Below are 21,761 nucleotides of genomic sequence, written 5' to 3' on the forward strand. Positions count from 1 at the left end.
GGCTTTGGGGAAGTGCATTAGTTGCCTGTTAGGCTTAGTCTCCGCAATAGCTCGGAAAATCATCACGCCTAGCAGCAATTACATTTCTGAATAATTGCCGCTAACTAAGTGCAGCAAAGACAGGGAGGGTTTATCCTGCATTCAAGCAGGGGCATTTATACTTTCTTTTAAAAAAATAAGAAGAACATAGGCTACCGATACTACAACACCTATCCCTAACCATGAACTACTACTCTGATGCTCTTGCTTTAGCTGAAAAAGGAGGAGATGCTAAGTTAGAATCTCCCAACCATCCATCCTCCCTAGAATTTGAGAAGGAGATGCTATTGGTGAATATCGATCACAACCACTATCCGCGCAGGGGCCACGTACGTGGCGCATTCATCTACTGCGCCGTTTATGGTGGCCTCACACGTTTCATCTTTGCTGCTGTTTCGTTAGGGAAAGTCCAGTACGCAGACTGGAGAGTAGCGTCACGGGAGGATGTAACCCTGGAACAAATCTCAATAATTGCAACCTCTCAATCATGATTGACAAGCTCTTCCCCTCGTGGATTGTTGAGCACAGATCTAGAGGAATTGGAATTGGGGAATAGAAGGTCACAGTTAACGAGTATACCAGAAAATCCCAACAGCAAGAAGAAAGTGAATTACTTAACTTCACATATTTTCACTCTTAATTGTAGATCATATATATGACCCTAATGTTTTTAAACACTAATCAAATTCCTCCTTAAGTAGCTCTGACATTTTGCTCATAAATTAGCTATTACAAGGACGATGATAGATTGGTTCTTTCCCATATCGCATAACTAAGAGTAGCGACTCAAATAAATTGGTTGGAGTTGTTAACTGATTTGCAAAATCAGCTGTGTATTCACGATAGGAAATAATTGAGTGCAGAGGATCTCTCGGAAGTGCAGACCACAGCCTTGCAGAGGTGGCATCCCATAGCCATGTATGCCGATCAAATGGTAGGGTTTCAACAAACATTGAATGCGGATGGAAGCCAAATTTTGCGATCTGGTAGACGCCTCGAACCAGATATGAAATTATAATGCTCCGGCGAACGCTTTCTGCAAAAGCCCAAGCCTCCCATGCGCTTAGGTTCGGCGATATTTCGTTTGGAGCTTGCTCCCATAAACGACGTGTCCACTGGTTGAGAGTAGCAACATGTGTTTCTGCAAATCTCCTCTGTTGAGGGTCCTTGTGAAAAAGACAAATAAGTAGGTAGAGTATTAAAGCTTGAAGAGAAGCTAATAAGTCACTAAATGAGTGCGATGACTGAGACTCCTTGATCAATTCGCCAAGTTTTTGATGTAGAACTCCGAAGCAAAAGTCTTCGTCATTGTCTATTGATAACGAATATGCTCGACAAATGGCATATGTATCTTTGATCTGCTTCGGTAGCCACCGGCTATACAAGGTGGAATGAATGAAAGGAGTTCTTGCTTCCCGAGAGAATGTAATTGGGAAAGCCTTCAAATGAGCCGCAAGATAATAGACAGTCGCGAGGTCTTGTCTCCACTCTATAACAGGTAAGCTCGGTTCACATACTGCCAAGCTAGCGCCTGTAGTTTTCGAATAACACCACTTTCGAACAAGATGTAAAGGGGCGTTTAGATGAGTGAAGTGGGAAAATTCCATATCGCGAGATGTTATTTTTCGACGAGATTTTACCAGTTGATTGTCTTCTAAAATTTCTGGTTTCTTAGAGCTTTTGTCTGAAAGAGGCTGATTATCGTCCACGTTGGAGACTAGAGGCTCATTGGTATACAAGCATTCCACCCCCTTGATGCGGCATCGTTCACACTTTGGAAGCCTAGCTTTACAGCGCCGCTTAGCCTTGACGCAGGCATGGCAAGACCTAGAGAGAGAAATGCTGTTCACTTTTTCCATATGAATCATGCGCATGGGCCGACAGAACTTAGTAACTTCGTTACACTTCGATGGATGAAAATACGTGAAAAAGATGTGGCCGAATCGAAGTCGAAGGCAAGTCGAAGGCAAATCCGCCCTTTTGCGGGGGCTTTCCGAGCAGGTTTAGTCTCCACCAAGCAGGTCCTTTAATGGGGGCTTTTCCTTAATGAGTTTAGTCTCCACCAATATTTGAGCTAATAATTCGTACCATGTAAATAGTTCGGGCATGATGCCATCATCGTCTCCTGTCACTTCCAACACCTTGACAGCAAGGCCCTCTAGGACAAGATTTAACGTGAAAGCCATTATACTTATGGCGCTTTTATTAGTTAAGATAGAAATCTAATCCCAGGAGAACCCGGTGGGTAAGTCATCGAATTACATTCCAATGTAAACATTTTGAAACATGCGGATATTTAAAGAGGTTCCAGCCTCTGCTCCGTATACCAGCTTATTATCTGAGAACTTCCTACCCACATATGTATGCTTTCTCTAGCCCTCTGTTTCTCTCTTTCATTTCTTTCGCGCTTTATATACGTACTCGCTTCCATTCATTTGATTGTATATCTAATAAAAAGCACAAATCGTGTGATGATGGCATACGACTCCTCGGAGCCTATTTCTGCAGAGTTTCCTTTCGAGAAGCGAAAGGTAAAGATTGTTGGCGCTGAAATGGCGTATGTCGATACCGGTACATCCGAAGGATCCCCCACCGTTTTCTTGCATGGCAATCCAACGTCGTCTTATGTATGGCGTAACATTATCCCGCACGTCTCTAGTGGGAGTCGCTGTATAGCGCCAGATCTTATAGGGTTTGGAGATTCGGATAAGATCTTGGGACTTGAATATAGAGTCGTAGACCATCAGTTCTATTTGGACGCTTTTCTCGATGCAGTTCTACCGACTGAAAAGGTCACACTTGTCATCCACGACTGGGGCTCAGCCCTTGGCTTTGATTGGGCGCGCCGCCACGAAGATCGTATCATCGGCATTGCATTTTTTTGAGTTTGTGCTCCTTGCACCAAGCTGGGATGTATTTCACCGGCTGTCGCACGCCATTTTCGGCCGTTTCGAGATCCCAAACTTGGACGGGAGCTGCTCATCAACCAAAATGCTTTTATTGAAATGGTCTTGCCACTGAATGTTTTGCGGCACCTCTCTGAAGAGGAAATGGAGCATTATCGCCGGCCGTACCTTGAACCGGAATCGCGCGAGCCCCTCTGGCGATTTCCCAATGATATTCCAATCGAAGGACACCCTGCAGATGTTTGGGAAAAGGTGATTAAGTATATAGATTGGCTACTGCATACAACGGTCCCGAAGTTGTTCTTTTGGGCAGAGCCAGGTGTGGTTATTACAAAAGAAACGGTGAAAGGTTTGGTTGAGGAGCTACAAAACACCAAAATTGTGTTTCTTGGTCCTGGTCTTCATTACTTTCAAGAGGATTATCCTCACACTATTGGCCGAGAAATTGCTCAGTGGTTACAATTACGTGGAAAAATTGAAAAAGGCATGTAATGGCATATCTATAAAGTATTGGAAATAAATATATCGTACCATTTTGAAGCGACTGCCTATGGAAGAGCCTCATGTACAAATCAATCGTTGATTCTCAAAATTAAGTACTCGGATGTACTGGGTGTTGATGTATCTAGAACTACTTGCTACATCCTTTATTAAGACACAAGGATGTAAGAAATAGGGATTCGAGGCCCTCACTGTCATCCAACAATTTTATGTTTGTGTGACGAGGCCGATGAGATATTATTGGGTAAAGTAACAAAATCGAATGGATGGGCTATCAAACATGTAGATATTACAAACTGTAGTTTATATATGGTAGAAGACTATACTTGTGTCTAAATACTATTTTAAAGAGTCTGAATGAAGCAATTTATAGCATGAGCTACCTCTTTGGGCTTCTCAAGTGGTATTAAATGCCCCGAGCCATTCACTACAACAAGGCTTGCCTTTCCATTTTGCATAGCATTAATCTTATCACGAATATTTGTCTTCATCCTCTCCACCGGCTCAAGTATGTCATTTTTACCTGCAAGCACGACAACCGGAATATCGATACGATCGAATAGATATGTTATGTCGTCCTCCATGCCATACGCCGGCCATGCATATTTGGCCCACTTGTTGCCACGCACCATATCTTCGGCGACCGTCTTCACGACCTCATCAGTGAGGTTTCCTGGCGCCGAGAGAACAGTATGAATGGTGTTTTGGGCATTCTCCATGTTATCAAAGGCGTGTATCTGGGCGTCTCTCATGCTAGGATCCGGCAAATAAACAGGCCCTGGGGGAGCAGGTCCAACTAAAGCCAGTCCTTTCAATACACCCTTGGGAAGAAGATGCCTCCCAGCAATTGCCATTGATATCTTACCACCCATTGAGTGGCCGATAAGCACGACAGATTTCAGCTCCATTTGCTTAATAACAGATTCCACATCGGACGCAAAATCCGTTACCTTGTAAGCAGTAGCTACATTAGGACCAGTGGAGGCACCCCATCCCCGAAGACTAATTCCAATAGTCGGGTAAAATGGTGATAGGGTCTCAATGACTGACTCAAAAGTCTTAGAAGAGCCACCCCAGAAGTGAAGAAATATGAGCGATGGGATATTCTGATTGCTGTTGTTCGTCGGAAATGTCAACGAAAGCTCAATTATAACGTCTTCGCTGACCTTCATGAACTTGGAAGAAGTTATCGGTGCCATTTCAAGAGGTGAAAGATGAAAAACGAATTTCTGGAAAGAATTATAGAGGAGAAAGCTGGTGGTGTATGTATTGCCTCAGATTTCGTTACATTGTCTATTCTGAAGTGTATTGGACTGCTTTTATAATCTTGATTGAATACAACATGGTTCAGATTATGATATACCGATAAGCTAAAATGGCCGACTCAGAGAGGCCTGATTAACTGCGTAAGGTAAGACATAGAAAGTCGTGCATAACTGGTATATAAGGCATTATAATGATCAGTGAGAGCTTTGCTTCAAATAGTTTAGTCTCCACTGTAGCGTATTTCTGCGGGGACTATTACATATTTTCCACTCTTAAGTAAGTAAATTGCACTTGCTTGGTAAACCTGATGGCAAATAACACGTCCACTGTGAACAAGGCGACGTCGCAATACTTGGACTGAATCCGATGTGAATGGCGAAAATGACCAAATAGCAAATACAAGCTCGATTCCAATTCAGTCTAAATACGATCGTATGATATCAATAATATTAAGAAGGCGTTCCGTGGCTGTACAGAGCAATCGCCACTAAGCTACTCGCTCTCACGCTGAAATGACCAAGGTACAATTCCCACAAATGGTTAGAGTGAAAGTACAAATCTAGCAGGCGCTAACAACAACTTGCGCCAGCTTACAGTACGATTAAATACTGGCAGGAAGTGCTAGTCCAAGTGAGGAAGAAGCACCCTGGAAAAGACAATCTCCAACCTTGTGAAAGATTACCAATACAAGAAATATTATGAATGTGAAAGATGAAAATAGTTGTAAATAATTACACATAGCAGATCTCCATTATTGTATATCATTAAGCGGCACTTTTACCAATATTCAATCTTTATAAGTAATGGTCAACGACCTGCTATACACCTCTGCATTTAATCAAGCATATTAAAAATACACGCAGCTCATTCTAACCTGACGCTATGTCCCAGTCTTTTCACGAGACGCTTCTTGAGCGAAACAAGCAAGTTGCTGACATTTCCCATATACTATCAATGATTGACTCTGACCTCTACTAAACAGGAAATACTCTGAAACTCACAACCCTGCCCCTACAATCGTTGAGCAGGTAGCTCTTGGTCGCGTCTTCGAGACGACTCTTGTCAGTGAGTAAACAAGATGACCGTTTGCGACCCTCAGGGGCTCAAAAATTAACTTATAAAGTTACTTGTGTTGATTTCCGCCTGAACTCAGATCTATTTTTGCAAACCAGGCCAGAGGGTATGTCGAGCTGTTATCTTTTAATATGATATAATGCAACGTGTGTAATATGGCAGATCAAATACTTATATCGCGCAACCCTGCTGGCCGTGTTACTCCCGCCTTACAAGAGGTGATGCTCTTTGACGTCTTTCTTGGTCTTAGAAGCGTTATAGTGATTCATTACACAGGTGCGCATCGTCCATTAACAGCGAGGTAAGAAGTATACGCTGACTTGAAGCTCTCTTTACAGACTGTGGTGCGAGTTACTTCAAGGATGTAGATATTCGAAAAGCCCATAAAAGCCGTCTGCCAAATCATTCGGAGATTGATAATATGGTGTTCGGGGCTTTTGATAAGTGAGTAATCTTCTATAGAAGCAGATATTGTCAATCTCAAAAAGACTATTCTAATTCGTAAAACAGTGTTGAGCAAAGCGTCAAAGATGATCTTCATATACTGAAGACATCTCCTTATGTGCCTAAGAGGATTGCTGATCAATGCTTTGGTTTTGTATACAATATAAAGACCGGTCTTTTAACTCCAGTCGACTATACTCATGATTCGTGATGCATTATCAGATTATCAGGTCATATGTAGATGACTATGCATGTGATAGCTTAGGTAAAGTACCAGATATACATACGTGTTCAGCTTTAGCTATTTAGCCGCATAGTCCTCACTTTACAGAAGTTCTTGGTCCGGAGATAATTTTCAATATTACTATGTCACTCCAGAGTTGATAATAATTGTGATGTGGCTTATGGTTGCATTTGGAGTGATGTATGCACTAGAATGTCAATATTTGTGGAAATCTCGGCTTGCATGATGTATGCATTCTAACGCATCAACATGGTAATTTGATATCGCTCAATCTATTGACATAATTCAACATAAACCATCTGTAGCTCTCTAGTTTCTAGTGAACGAGAGGTAATACGCGTTGGAATTCGGTCATTGTATTCAAATTTTGGTAGTCGCGGAGTATACGAAGTACATGCTAAGATTTTCTGACAGGCTGCCCGCCACTTGTCGTAGCCTGTGGATTCTGAGGCAATTTCCCCACTTCAACAGTGTTTGTCAGTGTTACATAGTATCTAGAACGTACTATTATAGTACAGTTTAAAAGGATTCTGGGATTTCCCACATCCTTGACTGCGACCCTCTCTGTTGACGACTCTAATATTCAACAATACGCAAGATACCCCGAAATATCCACCTCTAGAAATCATGGCATAGCACTAGGACAAATCCTCATTTTTTCAAGTCATCCAGCTGGCGAAACTCGGATCAGCCGCAATGGCTAGTAACAATTTTATTTGGATAAATCCGACCACTACTTTGCCCGTCGATCGCGCCAAAACACGACGTGATATCATGCAGAAAGTGGCCCAGAAAAGGAAGGCAGAACCAAAGTATCGGCATCCCAACAGCAGACAACTTCCCCTTTTCATACCCCGCGACGATCTTTGTGATAGCTCAGCAAAGTACAAGGAATCCCAAACATTTAATGTGACAAAAAGACATGCAAAAACCAAGTCCGAAGATGTCTTCATGCGGACAGATACGACATACTTGCGAACCCTCACCCCTACATATTCAACAGTCCTCGCCAAAACGAATCTACATTTCATAGATTTATCTTTACTAACTTCAGTTGGGGTTGGTCGGTATACTGGGCAAAGGCTTCTTGAAAGCCCTCAAATTATATCGCATTTCTTCAAGGGAAGAAACTGGTCATACTTTCAGTATATACCTTTGCATTACCAGCAAAACGTTTTAATAAGAAGCGCTACAGATTGTGTGCTGGCTCGCGTTAGGTGGTTACTTGCCCCCGACGACAGAAAATGGGAGTTCCTTGCTCTCTCATGCTATTCAAGAGCGCTCTCAAAGTTACAAGATGCGATTCATTCTACTTCTCAGCACATTACAGCTGAGGTCCTCTGCGCTACGCTAACGCTAGGTCTATATGAAGTAAGTACCGATCTTACAGATCTCTTGGGCGACATTGGTTAATTGTTTCTTTTTTAATATACCCAGCTCCTCAACCCTAGTCGAGAGGACGCGTGGATGAAGCACACCGCAGGAGCAACTTATATAATAAAATTACGGGGTCCACAGAACTATACATCTGAGTTCGAGAAATGTCTCTTCATGGGCCATGTTGGGCCAATGGTGAGTTTTATACTTTTCACCATGTCAGAATTTACATAAAAACAGAGCTTAACATCTTTGTAGGCCACGGAAGCAATACTCAATAATGAAACCTGTTTCCTTGATCATCCAGCATGGAAAGCGACCCTGCTATCAATTATCACTGACGATCCTCTTGTGCCGGAAAGAAGTACTATGGTTATCTCCATAGTGTTGATCTTTGTTACCATACCTACTCTGTTCAAAAGGTTCACTGATGTTATTTGTCATAAACCAGACGAGCCACTTCAAATAATTAAAGAGCTCATATCTCGAGCCCAGGAACTTCGAGTGTCTCTCCAAGGCTGGTATCACAAATATATCCAACCTAGTGGGATCTCAATTAATGACTTAGCTTCTGGAAATATGTATTACGATGCGCTTATTATATATTATATTTGCATGATATATAGTAGCCGTCTCAATACATGCATCCATCTACAGGACACACCAGGTATATACAAATTGGAAGAGGAATGCCAGCGGTTTGCGAGAATCATTGTATCATTGCATCAAAGCGGAGAATCGTCCTCTAACCACCAGAGAGCGTTGCTACTAGCTCAGAAACTACCGATTGCTGAAGCAACTATTCAATCTGGGGATGCTTGGAAAACACAGCTGAGTCTTGGTTACAGTTACAATCACATCTTCAAAATGCCTAGGGAGAAGTTTGACATCTGGTGCAAACTCTTTGGACGAAGCACTTTGTAGTAGTAATAGCTTGTTTGTTTAATAAATACCGTATATGTTCCATTTTTTCGGTACCACACGATAATACTTCTACGCAGTGGCTGGTTCAAGGGGCTCTTGATGCTGTGGCACTATGGCTTCTATCAGTATGAGAGCACTTGCAATAGCTGGACTTGAAGAATCACGGCTAAATCAAGTATTATAGGTAAATAATGCTGATTACAGGATGAAGCTCAGCATATTCCGAAAACAACCGTGTTGCATTACTATTCGATATTTATCCTTTTCCCTAATCAACATTCACCTCGCCCTTCATTAACAGCCTTGCTGTGCTGCACAAGGAGGCACTCAAGACGTCTTCCCCCAATATATCCACACCAACGTCGATAACCCCACTAGGATGCTGTATTGTCACTGTATTATCTTGAGATAAATTCTTCGCTAGCCTGGAGGCTAATGTTCCTTCCATTTGGCAGGCGACACCTAGATTTAGCGCCAGAGTAAGAGGGATTGCCTTGTGAACTTGCCCCATCGACAGGACCAAGCATTTAATATTGGCCCCGGTAGACACCTCTTTATCAATAGGCTTAAACAATATCACGACTTTTGGCACGCTCGACGTGTTTGGATCCATACCCATCAGTTCTGCAGCCTCCCGGCGAATAGCCTCCAATAAAGCCAAGGTTTCCTTTTGATGGTCTAGTTCAGCAGGCGCAATATCCGGCCGGATTTCAAGATCGCTGCCGTCAACATATACACCTGGATTAGCGACGTCCAACAACGAGGCTTTTATCTTCCTTCCCTTCTTGTCCGTGACATTCATGGATGTTAGGCCTAGACCAGTGGGCAGCACTTTCCCAGTCTGTGTTCCACCAGGCGACTGAAAAGACAGCGAGATTCTTGATGCTGTGCCCGGAACACCATCCATTCGGTTAGTTCCATGGGGGTCAAATTTTGAATCATCTCCGTTTATAGGAAATGAAGAAATGACAACCTTTTTGGTGTTGGTATTGTAGATGCGTACTCTTGCGTAGTTTGCCGCAGAGACCAAACTGAGAAGCCCTTCGTCCAGGGCGAATGGTCCAATGGCAGCCATCATATTACCACAATTACTGGCGAAATCAAGTGTCCCATCATCAATGACAACTTGAACGAACTCGAAATCCACATCGGCATCATCTCGTGTAGACGGTGAGACAACGCACACTTTGGAGAGAGACGAGACGCCGCCTCCCATGCCGTTCAATTGCCTGCCGTACGGATCAGGAGAGCCCATGGCCGCTGCAAATAGAGGCTGCCATTTTGTTCGGTCTGTGGGAAGATCGGATTTGTGAAAAATGAGAGCATTGCAAACGCCGCCGCGCCAGAAGGAAGAGCGAATGGTTGACATGCCGACGCACATCAAACACACGTGCAAAGCAACGTGAGATCAGTGTTTAGAGACGTGGACACAAACACAATCTTTACTGAAAGAATACTACTACTTTTAATATTCTTATAGGCGCCCAAAACGTAGCGTTGCATCATGGCCCGCCGCCCGACTCAGCTTATCATCTCCGCATATGACATCTCCGCGCTGCTAAGCAAGTTATGGGCAATGTGCATTTGCGTCAAAGCCCCCATCTCTGTCCGGCTACAAGTCTCACGTAACTCATTTCCGAAATTTATTCTTGGAGTCTTGGACATTTCATGGATCTAAGGCCTCCGAGTCACCGAAGCACTTTGAAATGTTGGGTGGTGGACGCCGCTCCGAATCCGATAGTACATCACTCGGCACCGTGTCCGCTGCTTTTAATTCACTGTTTGTTTAATTGATTCGGAGCCAATGCCGCCCTGGGGCTAATATGTATCGCCATCTTCAATTCCACCAATCTTGGTCCCGTTATCCGGTCAACTCTAGGTTGCGCGTATGGATAGCGGTTCGAACTCCGGACAAAGATAGACGCGCTTGAGATCGGGAGAATGGCAGGATTCCCCATGGGGTTCACGGATGCACCGGAAACCTGACTACCATACTGTAGTCAACCTACGCGGCCACAGTGAGGATCGGCCACAGTGAGGATGCGGCTGTGAGGAGCAAACAATGTGAATTTGGGTATAAAACAAACTTGTTCATCAGCACTCTCTTTCAACTAACTTTTAAGAAATTTCTAATCATATTCTAGATATATATCTACTCGCAGTTGCAAGGATCTCATTCGATAGATACCCATAATCACAGTGTTATGGCTTCGAAACACACAGAACCATCCAGAAGTTCTGTGCCGACTATGGATGCACTGGAAAAGAATGACTTGTGCGACAAGGAACGTCCATCCATTGAACAGTTGGAAACTTACCATCCTTCGTTCACACCTCACGAGCAGAAACGAATCTTGAGAAAGGTTGACTGGCGACTCGTTCCGCTTCTGTCTTTTCTATATCTTGTGTCTTTTATTGACCGAGGTAACTGTAAGTCTAATACAGTATTACTGGCCATGCTCTTACATCTCTTTTGGCTGACGGAAAAAAGTGGGCAATGCCAAAGTTGCTGGCCTAGGGAATGATCTCCATCTGTCGGGAACACAGTATAATATCGCTGTGACGTTGTTTTTTATTCCCTACTCGTTGTTAGAGGTTCCGAGCAATATCATCCTCAAGCTTACAAGGCCGTCAATTTGGATCTCTTTGATGATGTTTTCTTGGGGACTAGTCATGTATGCTGTAACCAGTTCTCTATCTTTTGATAACAGCTAATATATGATAACGGTAATAGCACTTTGACTGGAATCGTTCAAAACTTTTCTGGACTTTTGGCCATCCGCATTTTCCTCGGAGTGGCAGAGGTAAGTTATTTTTACGATGTTTTCCTATTGTGATAAACATCAATTAATGCATTCTTGGTACAGGCCGGCTTCTTCCCCGCAGGTAAGTTGAGTAACTCGGCTATCGCTCATCATCGTCGCTAATCCTATGTAGCAACCTATCTCCTTACTGTCTGGTACACGCGTTATGAAGTCCAGTCTCGAATGGTGTTCTTTTACGCAGCAGTGTCACTTGCCGGAGCATTTTCAGGCCTGCTTGCGTATGCCATTCAGATGATGGATGGAGTCGCAGGACTGCAAGGCTGGCGATGGTCAGTTCCAATGCCCTAAATGAGGGACTGCCACAGTACTAACTCGACGCGTAGGATTTTCATCTTGGAAGGTATATGCACAGTTTTTCTTTCATTTTCTATCTGGTCTCTACTTCCTGATAGCCCTAGCACGGCACCTTTTCTCACTACTGAAGAGCGGGAGTTCATCATCCTGAGGTTAGAACAGGACACGGGTTCTGGACGGGGTAAAGTCACAAACAATGACAAAGTAAACAAGCGACAAGTAATTGCAGGTCTCACAGACTGGAAAGTATGGGCAGCTGTGGTGCGTCCTATTTCTTTACGCTAAGAGTCATATCTTCGCCAGACTAACTTTCTCAAAGTTCATGTACTGGGCCACTAGCATCTCATCCTACGGCTTTACATATACAGTCCCAACGGTAATTCTAGAACTTGGATACACTTCTGCAAATGCCGTAAGTTGGTTATACATAGGCACGTTGGTAGGTATAGTTGCTGACTTCTGATATAGCAACTCCTTACTATTCCGATTTATGTCGTTGCTATGATATTCACCGTCGCAAATGCCATGGCTTCGGATCACTACCGGCAGAGAACTCCTTTCATACTTTTGGGAGTTGCGGTTGGAATAGTCGGATTCACAGCTTTGTTAGCAGTTCCCCACCCGCAGCTTCCAGGGTTGACATATGGCATGCTATTCCTTGCAACATCAGGAATATACATGTCGCTGGTCCCTACTTTATGCTTTGTCGGTAAGAGAACTCTTTAAGCAGCTATAAAAAAAATAAGAGATATTTGATATCATAGCTAACGGCTTTTGGATAATAATTAGCAAACAACCTTGCTCCTTCGTCTAAAAGAGCCGTTGGCATGGCTCATCTCATTTGCATGGGAAATCTCGGTGGTATTGCAGGCTCCAACATCTTTCTGTCACAAGAAGCGCCTCACTATTGGACAGGCTATGGATTCATCTTGGGAATCGACTGTGTAGCGTTTGTTACATGTCTAATTCTTCGTTACACATTGGAAAGAATTAATGCAAAGCGCGATCAAATGACAGAAGAAGATATCAGGGAGAAGTATGGCAACACCGATTTACTAGACCTTGGTGATCACAGCCCATACTTTAGGTATACTTTATAATTACATGGTACTATGCGAGCGATAATAACATAGGAACGTAGTATACTCTGCCTGTATATTAAGTGTTGCCCAATATTTCATATCTGTGACCATAATATTAGAATACTCAATTGAATGCTGGTAATTGACTTCAAACACCAATACCACAAACAACACTTTTGCAACAGACTTGTTATTTTACAATGATGTGCTCGATGAAATGATTTCTTAATGATTTTTCACATTTTAGTCTTTACAGCATGGATATCTCTTTGGGACAGCAACCGCCCCTCGTATCACAGACGCTGGCGGTCTAGACGCCCTCCCCAAGCCTCCTGAGCTACAATTACTGAGACCTGTGCTTTACAGACTTCTGTCAGAGAGAATGGGACACGGGGATTTTGTGGGGTATCACGAAAGATTCGGTTACAACACAAGGCCCACCTGCAAGTGCGGGGAGCCCAGGACATAAGGGCACTTCGTGGAGTGTAGAATGATGCAACCTTTTCTTCCGGAAGCCTTTGAGAAAGACTTTTTAGCAGGATTCAGCCCCTTTACTTATTTATTAGGCCTAAAGGGCTATAAAGATTTTTAGACACTTGTAGAGGACGCCAGCATATATGGCCCGGCCCTATAGAATCTAGATTAATACTACTTTTCCTTTTGTTTTGTATGATATGTAGCGAACGCGGGATTTAAACCTGCGGCTCCTACCGTCCTAATGCCCAGACGCGGCTTTATGTAACTAGCTCACTTAGCGGGCGTTAATAATAAAACAAACAAACAAACAATGCATATCTCTTTTGTGAATCACTGTCCACAGGCTTACCACCAGGGATCAACGACCAATATTCCCACACGCGGCGTAGATAAAATCGCCAAGACTGCCGATTGCATCTCACCACCGACGAGATGTTGGGTTGTTTAGTATTCAACTCTGACGAGCCCAATATTGTTCCATTCACCTCAATACTATCCATATATTCCGCTGCGGTTATGGATCACGAACTATGCCACGCTTTGTACCGCATGATCAATGGTTTTAACACCGCAGGCTTACGTACTGGAGCTCTGATAAGTATGAATCCGCAGCTACAGACTATGTGTCTCGCTATGGTATGATTCTATAATCCCTCAGGCCCTTGCACTGTTATTGCATTAAATAGCATAAACAGCGATGCTTTTATGTATATCACTAAAATACTGCTATAGCACTAATACTGCTATATACAGTAATTAACTTACTATATCTTAAGCTATTGATGTACTATAAAACAGTGCTAAAATAAAGCGCTATATTTTAGTAGTATAAGTAGCTTAATATAGCATAAGTATTGTTATAATATAGTAATACTTATTAAACCCTTAGATAAGGGAAATGCCAACTTAGATCATTTTATATGCAAGTACTACAAAAAAAAAAAAAAATATACCTCCCTAATATCACGCCGCCCTAGTATAACATTCGTACCAAGTATTCATTGCTAATCAAAAATTTACTGTTTATTTTATTAGAGTCATGATATTCTTATAATAATAATAATAATAATAATAATAATAATAATAATAATAATAATAATAATAATAATAATAATAATAATAATAATAATAATAATAATAATAATAATAATAATAATAATAATAATAATAATAATAATAATAATAATAATAATAATAATAATAATAATAATAATAATAATAATAATAATAATAATAATAATAATAATAATAATAATAATATATATATATACATATATATACACATATAATATTATTAATTAGCTGGTACCTGCTAGCTAGGCAAGTTAAATTATGCTTTAAATCTTCTTACTTTATTTCTTACTTCTCTACCTCATAGGCATTGAGAGTAATATGCATTCTGGTACATGCATGTTGAACCAGAAGCGCATGCAGTTGGTCCAGTCCAACCTTGGCCTCCACACTGGCCATACTTACTGTCAGAGGGTATTAGCATGCTGTTTGCCTCCTATATTGTAAAAGAACTTACGTCTGAGAAGCACTCGCAGAGCTGGTTGTCTTTGAAGTTGTTGGCGGAATGGTGGTGCTTGGCTTTGTAGTGGTGGTAGGGTTGGAGGTTGTTGGTCCCGAGACAGTGCTATGTGTAGTTGAAGTTGGTCTAATTGAGGTGCTTCCAGATACCGTGGGGCCGCCACATCCTACGCGGCTCGTCTCAATCGCGACGTCGTCGAACCAAACGGTATTGATGTCTCCGCTGTAGGCCTCCCAGCCAAAGTAGACACCAGTGATGTCAGGAGTATAAGATTCTCTCGTCCATCCAGCATCATTCGAATTGTCAGCATTCGGCCCCGTGGTCATACCCAAGATGAGGTTGCCGTTCAGCCAAGTCTGGATTGTGCCGTCAGTGCCCAGATAGTACTCGAAGCACTGGAACGATCCAGTAGGCAGATTGACTGAGGAAGCAATGCCTTGTGGAGATAGGTCAGGAAGGGTAGCATCGTCGGATTCGCGGTTATAGTCGAGGATTTCACTTTGACCACCAATGCGGAGATCATCACCGTCTTGAGCGTTGTCTGGCATAACAATGAATGTGACATGGTCGTTATTGAGAGCAGTCTCAAGCTGACTAAAAACACCCACTCAGTATGCGTGTGTTCAATTGCTTGGCGAGAGCACTTACAGCCAAACTCTTACATATACATCACCCGTCGGCACTTTGGTAGTGCCAAAGAAGATGTGTCCGCAAAAGCCATTGGGGCCACCAACAACTTTCATGGAGTTATTACCACTATGGGCTACTGTTGTATCGAGGCTGACGGTTCCGCCCTGGTTGCAACTTGGTGCATAGGTGGGCCATATAGTCTGGTCCCAACCTTCCTCAAAATTGTCCGAGATTTGTGCGATAGAGAGGGATGAGAGAGCCGCAAGGGCCAGTAGAGCAGTTTGGCGAGCCATGTTTGTGCAAAACGACCAGCTATGGACTCAAGGTACTATAGAGTTAACTATTATAAAGTGAATATCGCCTGGATTTCATGATAACGTGCCTAAAGAAGACTCATAGGGCAAGACCTAGATATATTGCAAGGCCCTTCCGCTGTGCGTAGCAATTTTGATTTGTTCCGGACTTGCTAAATTGAAACTTGATTAAAGTAGTACTCTATCCGCTTAATTCCCTTTACACCCTAAATCTAGTATTAAGCCGCAATGCCTATATAGAATCGAACTTAACCTCTTGCATTTTAGCGGCTAAAGTAAAAATAAAATAAAACACTTTTGCCTAATTTATTATTATTATAAAGTAATATCTTATCATAGCTTGTATGTTATAAGTTGGAATGCTAGAATTAGTATTACAATGTATTTCCAGTGGATAGCCCTTGGCTTGAGATTCTTTTGGTTAACATAAGGCGAAATGTAAGGAAGATTAAGCAATTAATACTATTACAGAGCTACTAGACTGAAATGTTATATCCAATTGGCTACATTAACAACAACCTATCTAAACTACCTGTATATGAATGAGTGTTATAATGTGAAGTTATATACCCAGTTACTTATGCTGTATTATTTGCTTCAGTCAATAAGCCTGTCAGCGATTACTAGATAACCTCTCTAATCTAACGACCTGCTCTGAATTGACCTGATGGTCCATTTCTTTAAGAGTGTTGACCCTAAAGCCCTGGTAAGGCAACCATAAGGGTTGGGTTATAAATCAATATCGACTTCACTTAGTATTCCAAAAGCAACTTCAAAATCCACCAAACGGCTGTCCCCCCTTTAGCTTAATCACTAGGCGTTTTAGTTCACTGCTAGCGTGTGTATATGGAGGTGTTAAAGACCCTCATGGACATACCAGCCGTTATAACTATCCGTTAAGACACTGGGCATAGTAGGGATTCAAGGTAGTGCATACGGCTGGCGAGGCGCATTTAGTAGGGCCAGAGTAGCCGCTGCCACCACACTGACCATACAAGGTCTGAGTTCCAGTGCCAGCAGGTGCTGACGTAGTGATGGTAGAGGAAGAACTAGCTCTGGTTGTGGCCGATGACGTTGATCTCGGCACCGTTGTAGTTCTACTGCTCGTCCCTCCAGTACTGACATTACCAGGAACTGTGGCGCTGCTGGTGGCTGTCGCGGTGGAGCTCCCTTGGGCGACACTTGAAGGGAGGCCTGATACCACGGTAGGACCAGGCATAATATAGGTAAGTGGGCTAGTGTAGATGTTGAAGAGGATACCAGGGTCTGACTCTTGGTAAAGTTCGGTCGCTAGGACACCGGTAGGTTGCAGGGATCCAGTGCCTGTGACAGCGAGATTAAAGCACTGAGGGTAGTTTTGGGCGCCATCCGCTTCCTCGGCGCTGTGTAGGGCGATGATCTCGTGGCGTAGCACGTAGTTGCCCGTCTCGAGATCCTCTGGGATCTGTACAACCCATGTATTATTGTTGGCGATTAGAACGTCTGAGGCCCAGTTGCCCGGATTTGCGCCACTGAGGAGGCCAATGCCATCAATCTTGAAGAATTTAAGTGTAGTCTTATCCACAGTCTCGCATCCACCATTGCAGTTGGCCAAGTAGTCAAGGACGGGGCCTGGGTGTGGCCACGGAACAGGCACCCACTGGAACAGCACAGAGTCTCCAGCCTTGACAGACGCGTGCCCTCGAGCATTGGTGGCATTCTTGTGACATATGATATCGGGGCTTTGATATGCGTCGGGTGAAACGAAACCTGGCGAATGGTATTAGCATCATAGCCCGAGGAGAGTTTACAGACCTGGGTGAGAGGCATTTACCGTTGTCAGTATCGGCAGCCGTCCAACCCACCACAATGGGCGGGTTTGGTTGGTATGGAAATGATGTTGGATCATAGCCCTCATAGTACACCCCATTGACGATAATGTTGTTGACATGCCCGTGTCCGACAACGCCAGTAGCCACCGTCAGTGCGCTGACGAGGAGGTTGGCAAGCTTCTGTACCATGTTTGGAAGTAATTATTACGGAGAAATTCCTGTATTTGTGTACACCCGAAACACTGCTTCGACAGATATTTCATACTAGATAATTATATCTGTATTTATGCACCGTGGCTAACCTTCAATGCCATCCAACTGTTTTCCTGCGACAATGCTCTGGTTGCCTCCTAGAATGCCGAGTTACCCGCCAATTTGGAAAACAAAGACAATAAACTATGGCGGCTAAATAATTTACCCAGAAATAAAACAATGGACCGTCTTGTTCCGATATATAGTATCCATATTGCGGAGAAGGTTGCAGCGGCTAGAAAGGATTGGCACTCAACTGGTTACAGCCGCCGCTTGTTAAGCTAGGCAAATGAAAATATCACTGATTTAACTTCTTTAGGTATTTTGTGCAAAAATAAACATACATAGAAAATATATTTTACCGATTTATAGTTTTACCTGTTCATGTAGCTAGCTATAACAGCTATATTCAATTTAGCAATTAACTTCTTTCCTTGTGTTCTAGGGTATAAGTAAGGAAGCGACCAATGCCTGTTACAACTGTTTTCTAAGCCAACTAGGAATAAAAAGAATATATCTTTCCGTTCCAATAGGCCTGTTTCAAAACTGTAGGTAGCAGTTAAAATACTTATATATAGAGGTATAAAAATAGGAATGTCAAATAGAAGAGCTTAGCCCTTTTGCTTTAGTGGTTACACTATTTGCTTTTTACACTCAGATCTTGTGTGATACCAACCCTGCTACTACCACATTAAGACGGCTCTAAAACGGATCTTGCCGTTGGTAAGCTTTTTGATCTTAGTGGTGATGCCCTCGTTGCTGAAGAGAATTTTCCTAATAATAGAATGCATGCCGTTGCGGGCTTGGATCAAGGTGCTACAGACTGTGTCGCCAGCACACTGAGGAGGGTCCGCCTCTTCGGATAATATTATCGCTGGTTTATGTTATACATAACCCTCTTGGGCAATAAAATAGTGACCCAAACTGCCATTGTTGAAGTCATCCTCGACGAAGATACTGAGACTGTAGCAAAGAATATCTTGACCAAAGATGCAGTAATTGCAACTGCTACAGCTATAGATAAAAATAGTTAATTAGTATTATATTAGAGCATTGCTGCTGATAAGAGACCTCTAGGACTTGAAAGTGCTTTTTTTTAAAAATTAAAAAAAAAAAAATATACTGCGCAAGCAACCTCCTCCAGCCCGGCCCTCAACTTTAAATATACAGCGCCTCGCCAAAAGTCTATTATAAGCTAGGTCACTAGGACTACTAAAGCTTATAACTATATAATAAAAATACCTATATTGTATTTAATTTTATAGTAAAAAACATAATTTATTTAATTTTAAATACTTAATTTTTTAGTATTATTATATATTATTACTGCTAGTAGTTAATAGTTTTTATTAAATTTAATATTATATTTTTTATTAAATATAGCTTTATTATAATATAATATTTAATAGCCGTAACTAAAGGTATATACTTTAGAATAAATATAAACTAATTTACTAATAAAATATAGGTATTATAAACTATATACTAGCTAGTTAATATTATAGCCCAACTACTATAAAATATATACCTCCAGATATACTATAAAATAATAAGCTAATTGAAAGAGAATTACTTATGAAACTGTAAGCTATTAAAAATAAATTACTATTATAAATATAAGCTTATATAAAAAATTATAATTAAAATTATAAGCTTTATAAAATAAAATACTATATAAAATTATTTATTATATTTAATAAGTACAGCATAAATAATTAATTATTAATATTATATTTATATATTAATTAAATTAAGTTTTTATTTAAAGTTATTAGCGGAGTCAAGGCAGGTATTCAGCCCGAGGCCGTAGTCTGAGCAGACAGACTAGCTAGAATGCAGGCCGAGGAACGCGCCGAATGAACGCGAGCCTTCGCCGTGACAGCTCTCAATTCGAGCTTGACGAGCTACAGCCGCATACGTCGCAATCGTCGCGAGGCAATAAGCGTCGACGAATCCGTGGCGGGATCGCAGGACGAAGTCGTGCGGAGGTGTCATAGGCCGAGAGGTCGCCGGCTAACCAGGTCCAAGCGTCACGAGAGTCGTTAGCCGAGAGCTGCATTGCCATCCCAGGAATACAATCGGCTGCAACAACATGACTTTCATGATAACCCACTGTAAGAAGCAAGGTTTGAAGGACTGAGGTACCGTCACAGAGAGGAGGGTGAGTGGCAGCCATTGATAAGGGAAAGCGAGCCGGCAGAACACCTCATCGTCGTAATGCTTCAAAACCCAAGCATCCCGTAGAAATATAATAATTAAATTAATTTGAGGGGGTCAATGTTCTGATAGCCTCGTGTTTTATTAACAAGTCGGGAACATACCTCTGAACTGGCTCGCACACATATAAACACAACTACAGAAACCCAGCTTGTTATACCACTATTAAGACCACAGGGCGAGAACACGTTACGGAACCATTTGATCAAGCCAACGCGGCTTTGTTCCCGATGGAACGTGCCCGTTATGACAGCTAGGGGTTATTTGGTATGACGAACGTGTGTTGTTTTCTATCTAAAACGAAGAGCTTCATCCTCTTATACTACAGGCTTCACTCGGCTTAACGATTCTCCGTGGCTTCCTTCCTTGTAAGGAAGGTAGGCCGCGAAGCCTCGTCAAAGTGTGTTCCGCAGCCCTGTTGAGCAGGCAGGTTAGCTTGGACGGAGTAGCTTGGCTGGTAATTCAATGATTAGTTGCTTCGACCCTTGGTGGAACGGGATGTTTCAAATCAAAATTACAATTAGTAGGGGCATGTATTAATAATCTCTCCATAAGCTTCAAAGTGAGATAGAGCTACTAAAATTGTTTCTGGGGGTAAATATTTATAAATGTTAATTTCTTATTCTTAGCTACATCCCACAAGGATTTTAAATGTTACATTGGTATATTTTACTTTGTATATAAGTTTATAAAGAAAGAGACTTAAGAACCAGCAATTTATATAAAATTTTATAATTTAAGGATTTTAAAGAAATAATATATATAATATAATATAATATATAATATAACTAATATAATACTAACATTCTGACTTTTTTTTTTATTTTTTTATTTTTTTTTTTTTACTAGCTAGAATATAAAATATAAATTTTTATACTTGTAGATTTATTATTTTTCTTAAGAAAATAATATAATAAGCAAAGTATAGGAATATAACCCATTTATTAGAAAAGAATAGAGCTTGTACTAAGCTAACTTTTAAGATCCTTGTGGGATGTATGTACTTGGTTTAGAGCCTTGATTAGCAGGGCGGATCTGCCTAATAGATGACACGGATCTACCTCTTGCGAAACTGGTTACTATTGGTGATCTCTGGCTCGGTATTACTTGGGTGGAGCCCTGCGGGCCCTGGAGGATAGCCTAAGGACTTCTATATACTCTAGTTAGGTAAGTGGGATATCCCGCGGCACACAGAAGCTCGTCGTTGTTTTATGGAAACTTCTGCTCGCAGAGTACTACCTTGTAGCGGCTGAGGCCAGCTCCGCTGTGCCGGCTGTTGAAATTCCTTAATTATCATCAAACATTCGCTTTTGCCCGAATTCTCTGTCTTTGTGCTCGAGAAATCCATACCAGAGCCTGCTGATCTCTCGAAAATTTAAACTTATCTCCGGCTGCAGCCGGTTCGGCTATAGTATTTATTGCATAGTGGTTGCGAGTTACTAGATTGCTGTGTATTGCCTGCAAATTCCTGATATATTACAACCTGGTTTAGTGTAACAGATAGAATCCCTTATAAGCAGCTGGTTCTGTTATAATAATTGCTACAATAGTAA

The 21,761-nt window shown here is 41.9% G+C and overlaps 11 protein-coding genes across 11 annotated transcripts; 6 read left to right on the plus strand and 5 right to left on the minus strand.

The window, feature by feature from the left end:
* Nucleotides 1-221: 221 nt before the first annotated feature.
* Nucleotides 222-530, plus strand: TrAFT101_011943 (uncharacterized protein; the record flags this gene model as incomplete). Its single annotated transcript, XM_024906916.1, has 1 exon — nt 222-530. One exon carries the CDS (start codon nt 222-224, stop codon nt 528-530), a length of 309 nt encoding a protein of 102 aa, XP_024757626.1.
* A 1,980-nt stretch (nt 531-2,510) lies between these two features.
* On the plus strand, nt 2,511-2,924 carry TrAFT101_011944 (uncharacterized protein; the record flags this gene model as incomplete). The annotated part of the gene is made up of 1 exon (XM_024910709.2): nt 2,511-2,924. One exon carries the CDS (start codon nt 2,511-2,513, stop codon nt 2,922-2,924), a length of 414 nt encoding a protein of 137 aa, XP_024757624.2.
* A 120-nt stretch (nt 2,925-3,044) lies between these two features.
* TrAFT101_011945 (uncharacterized protein) lies at nt 3,045-3,437 on the plus strand (the record flags this gene model as incomplete). The annotated part of the gene is made up of 1 exon (XM_066129423.1): nt 3,045-3,437. One exon carries the CDS (start codon nt 3,045-3,047, stop codon nt 3,435-3,437), a length of 393 nt encoding a protein of 130 aa, XP_065985557.1.
* A 353-nt stretch (nt 3,438-3,790) lies between these two features.
* Nucleotides 3,791-4,645, minus strand: TrAFT101_011946 (uncharacterized protein; the record flags this gene model as incomplete). The annotated part of the gene is made up of 1 exon (XM_024910079.1): nt 3,791-4,645. One exon carries the CDS (start codon nt 4,643-4,645, stop codon nt 3,791-3,793), a length of 855 nt encoding a protein of 284 aa, XP_024757623.1.
* Nucleotides 4,646-5,594: 949 nt separating this feature from the next.
* TrAFT101_011947 (uncharacterized protein) lies at nt 5,595-6,441 on the plus strand (the record flags this gene model as incomplete). The annotated part of the gene is made up of 6 exons (XM_024900841.2): nt 5,595-5,635; nt 5,695-5,777; nt 5,836-5,892; nt 5,949-6,062; nt 6,125-6,230; nt 6,297-6,441. The coding sequence occupies 6 exons, from the start codon at nt 5,595-5,597 to the stop codon at nt 6,439-6,441; spliced, it is 546 nt and encodes a 181-aa protein (XP_024757622.2).
* Nucleotides 6,442-7,047: 606 nt separating this feature from the next.
* On the plus strand, nt 7,048-8,816 carry TrAFT101_011948 (uncharacterized protein). The gene is made up of 3 exons (XM_024902036.2): nt 7,048-7,845; nt 7,912-8,046; nt 8,110-8,816. The coding sequence occupies exons 1-3, from the start codon at nt 7,171-7,173 to the stop codon at nt 8,773-8,775; spliced, it is 1,476 nt and encodes a 491-aa protein (XP_024757621.2). The 5' UTR covers nt 7,048-7,170; the 3' UTR covers nt 8,776-8,816.
* Nucleotides 8,817-8,938: 122 nt separating this feature from the next.
* On the minus strand, nt 8,939-10,252 carry TrAFT101_011949 (uncharacterized protein). Its single transcript, XM_024908570.2, has one exon. It carries the CDS (start codon nt 10,154-10,156, stop codon nt 9,044-9,046), a length of 1,113 nt encoding a protein of 370 aa, XP_024757620.2. The 5' UTR covers nt 10,157-10,252; the 3' UTR covers nt 8,939-9,043.
* A 150-nt stretch (nt 10,253-10,402) lies between these two features.
* On the plus strand, nt 10,403-13,130 carry TrAFT101_011950 (uncharacterized protein). The gene is made up of 10 exons (XM_024904225.2): nt 10,403-10,864; nt 10,920-11,205; nt 11,267-11,450; nt 11,510-11,579; nt 11,643-11,661; nt 11,713-11,869; nt 11,924-12,155; nt 12,214-12,306; nt 12,363-12,603; nt 12,684-13,130. The coding sequence occupies exons 2-10, from the start codon at nt 10,980-10,982 to the stop codon at nt 12,992-12,994; spliced, it is 1,533 nt and encodes a 510-aa protein (XP_024757619.2). The 5' UTR covers nt 10,403-10,864; nt 10,920-10,979; the 3' UTR covers nt 12,995-13,130.
* Nucleotides 13,131-14,701: 1,571 nt separating this feature from the next.
* TrAFT101_011951 (uncharacterized protein) lies at nt 14,702-15,972 on the minus strand. The gene is made up of 3 exons (XM_024902690.2): nt 15,633-15,972; nt 14,982-15,578; nt 14,702-14,928 (listed from the first exon to the last, which is right to left on the minus strand). Exons 1-3 carry the CDS (start codon nt 15,905-15,907, stop codon nt 14,826-14,828), a joined length of 975 nt encoding a protein of 324 aa, XP_024757618.1. The 5' UTR covers nt 15,908-15,972; the 3' UTR covers nt 14,702-14,825.
* A 398-nt stretch (nt 15,973-16,370) lies between these two features.
* CEL61A (glycoside hydrolase 61) lies at nt 16,371-18,032 on the minus strand. The gene is made up of 2 exons (XM_024900740.2): nt 17,742-18,032; nt 16,371-17,677 (listed from the first exon to the last, which is right to left on the minus strand). The coding sequence occupies exons 1-2, from the start codon at nt 17,926-17,928 to the stop codon at nt 16,818-16,820; spliced, it is 1,047 nt and encodes a 348-aa protein (XP_024757617.1). The 5' UTR covers nt 17,929-18,032; the 3' UTR covers nt 16,371-16,817.
* Nucleotides 18,033-19,815: 1,783 nt separating this feature from the next.
* TrAFT101_011953 (uncharacterized protein) lies at nt 19,816-19,986 on the minus strand (the record flags this gene model as incomplete). Its single annotated transcript, XM_066129424.1, has 1 exon — nt 19,816-19,986. The coding sequence occupies one exon, from the start codon at nt 19,984-19,986 to the stop codon at nt 19,816-19,818; it is 171 nt and encodes a 56-aa protein (XP_065985558.1).
* Between the last annotated feature and the right edge of the window lie 1,775 nt (nt 19,987-21,761).

Source organism: Trichoderma asperellum, chromosome 7, assembly GCF_020647865.1.
Source record: "Trichoderma asperellum chromosome 7, complete sequence".
In the NCBI taxonomy this organism is placed as follows: domain Eukaryota; kingdom Fungi; phylum Ascomycota; class Sordariomycetes; order Hypocreales; family Hypocreaceae; genus Trichoderma; species Trichoderma asperellum.

Bases quoted from the DNA above. Each gene is read 5' to 3' on its own strand.
- TrAFT101_011948 (XM_024902036.2), top strand. From the start codon at position 7,171: ATGGCTAGTAACAATTTTATTTGGATAAATCCGACCACTACTTTGCCC. The intron at 7,846-7,911 runs GTAAGTACCGAT...TAATATACCCAG, and splicing joins TAACGCTAGGTCTATATGAA to CTCCTCAACCCTAGTCGAGA. The intron at 8,047-8,109 runs GTGAGTTTTATA...ACATCTTTGTAG, and splicing joins TGGGCCATGTTGGGCCAATG to GCCACGGAAGCAATACTCAA.
- TrAFT101_011949 (XM_024908570.2), bottom strand. From the start codon at position 10,156: ATGTGCGTCGGCATGTCAACCATTCGCTCTTCCTTCTGGCGCGGCGGC.
- TrAFT101_011950 (XM_024904225.2), top strand. From the start codon at position 10,980: ATGGCTTCGAAACACACAGAACCATCCAGAAGTTCTGTGCCGACTATG. The intron at 11,451-11,509 runs GTATGCTGTAAC...TAACGGTAATAG, and splicing joins TTTTCTTGGGGACTAGTCAT to CACTTTGACTGGAATCGTTC. The intron at 12,604-12,683 runs GTAAGAGAACTC...GATAATAATTAG, and splicing joins CCCTACTTTATGCTTTGTCG to CAAACAACCTTGCTCCTTCG.
- TrAFT101_011951 (XM_024902690.2), bottom strand. From the start codon at position 15,907: ATGGCTCGCCAAACTGCTCTACTGGCCCTTGCGGCTCTCTCATCCCTC. The intron at 15,579-15,632 runs GTAAGTGCTCTC...GGGTGTTTTTAG, and splicing joins GTATATGTAAGAGTTTGGCT to TCAGCTTGAGACTGCTCTCA. The intron at 14,929-14,981 runs GTAAGTTCTTTT...ACCCTCTGACAG, and splicing joins TCTGCGAGTGCTTCTCAGAC to TAAGTATGGCCAGTGTGGAG.
- CEL61A (XM_024900740.2), bottom strand. From the start codon at position 17,928: ATGGTACAGAAGCTTGCCAACCTCCTCGTCAGCGCACTGACGGTGGCT. The intron at 17,678-17,741 runs GTAAATGCCTCT...ACCATTCGCCAG, and splicing joins GGCTGCCGATACTGACAACG to GTTTCGTTTCACCCGACGCA.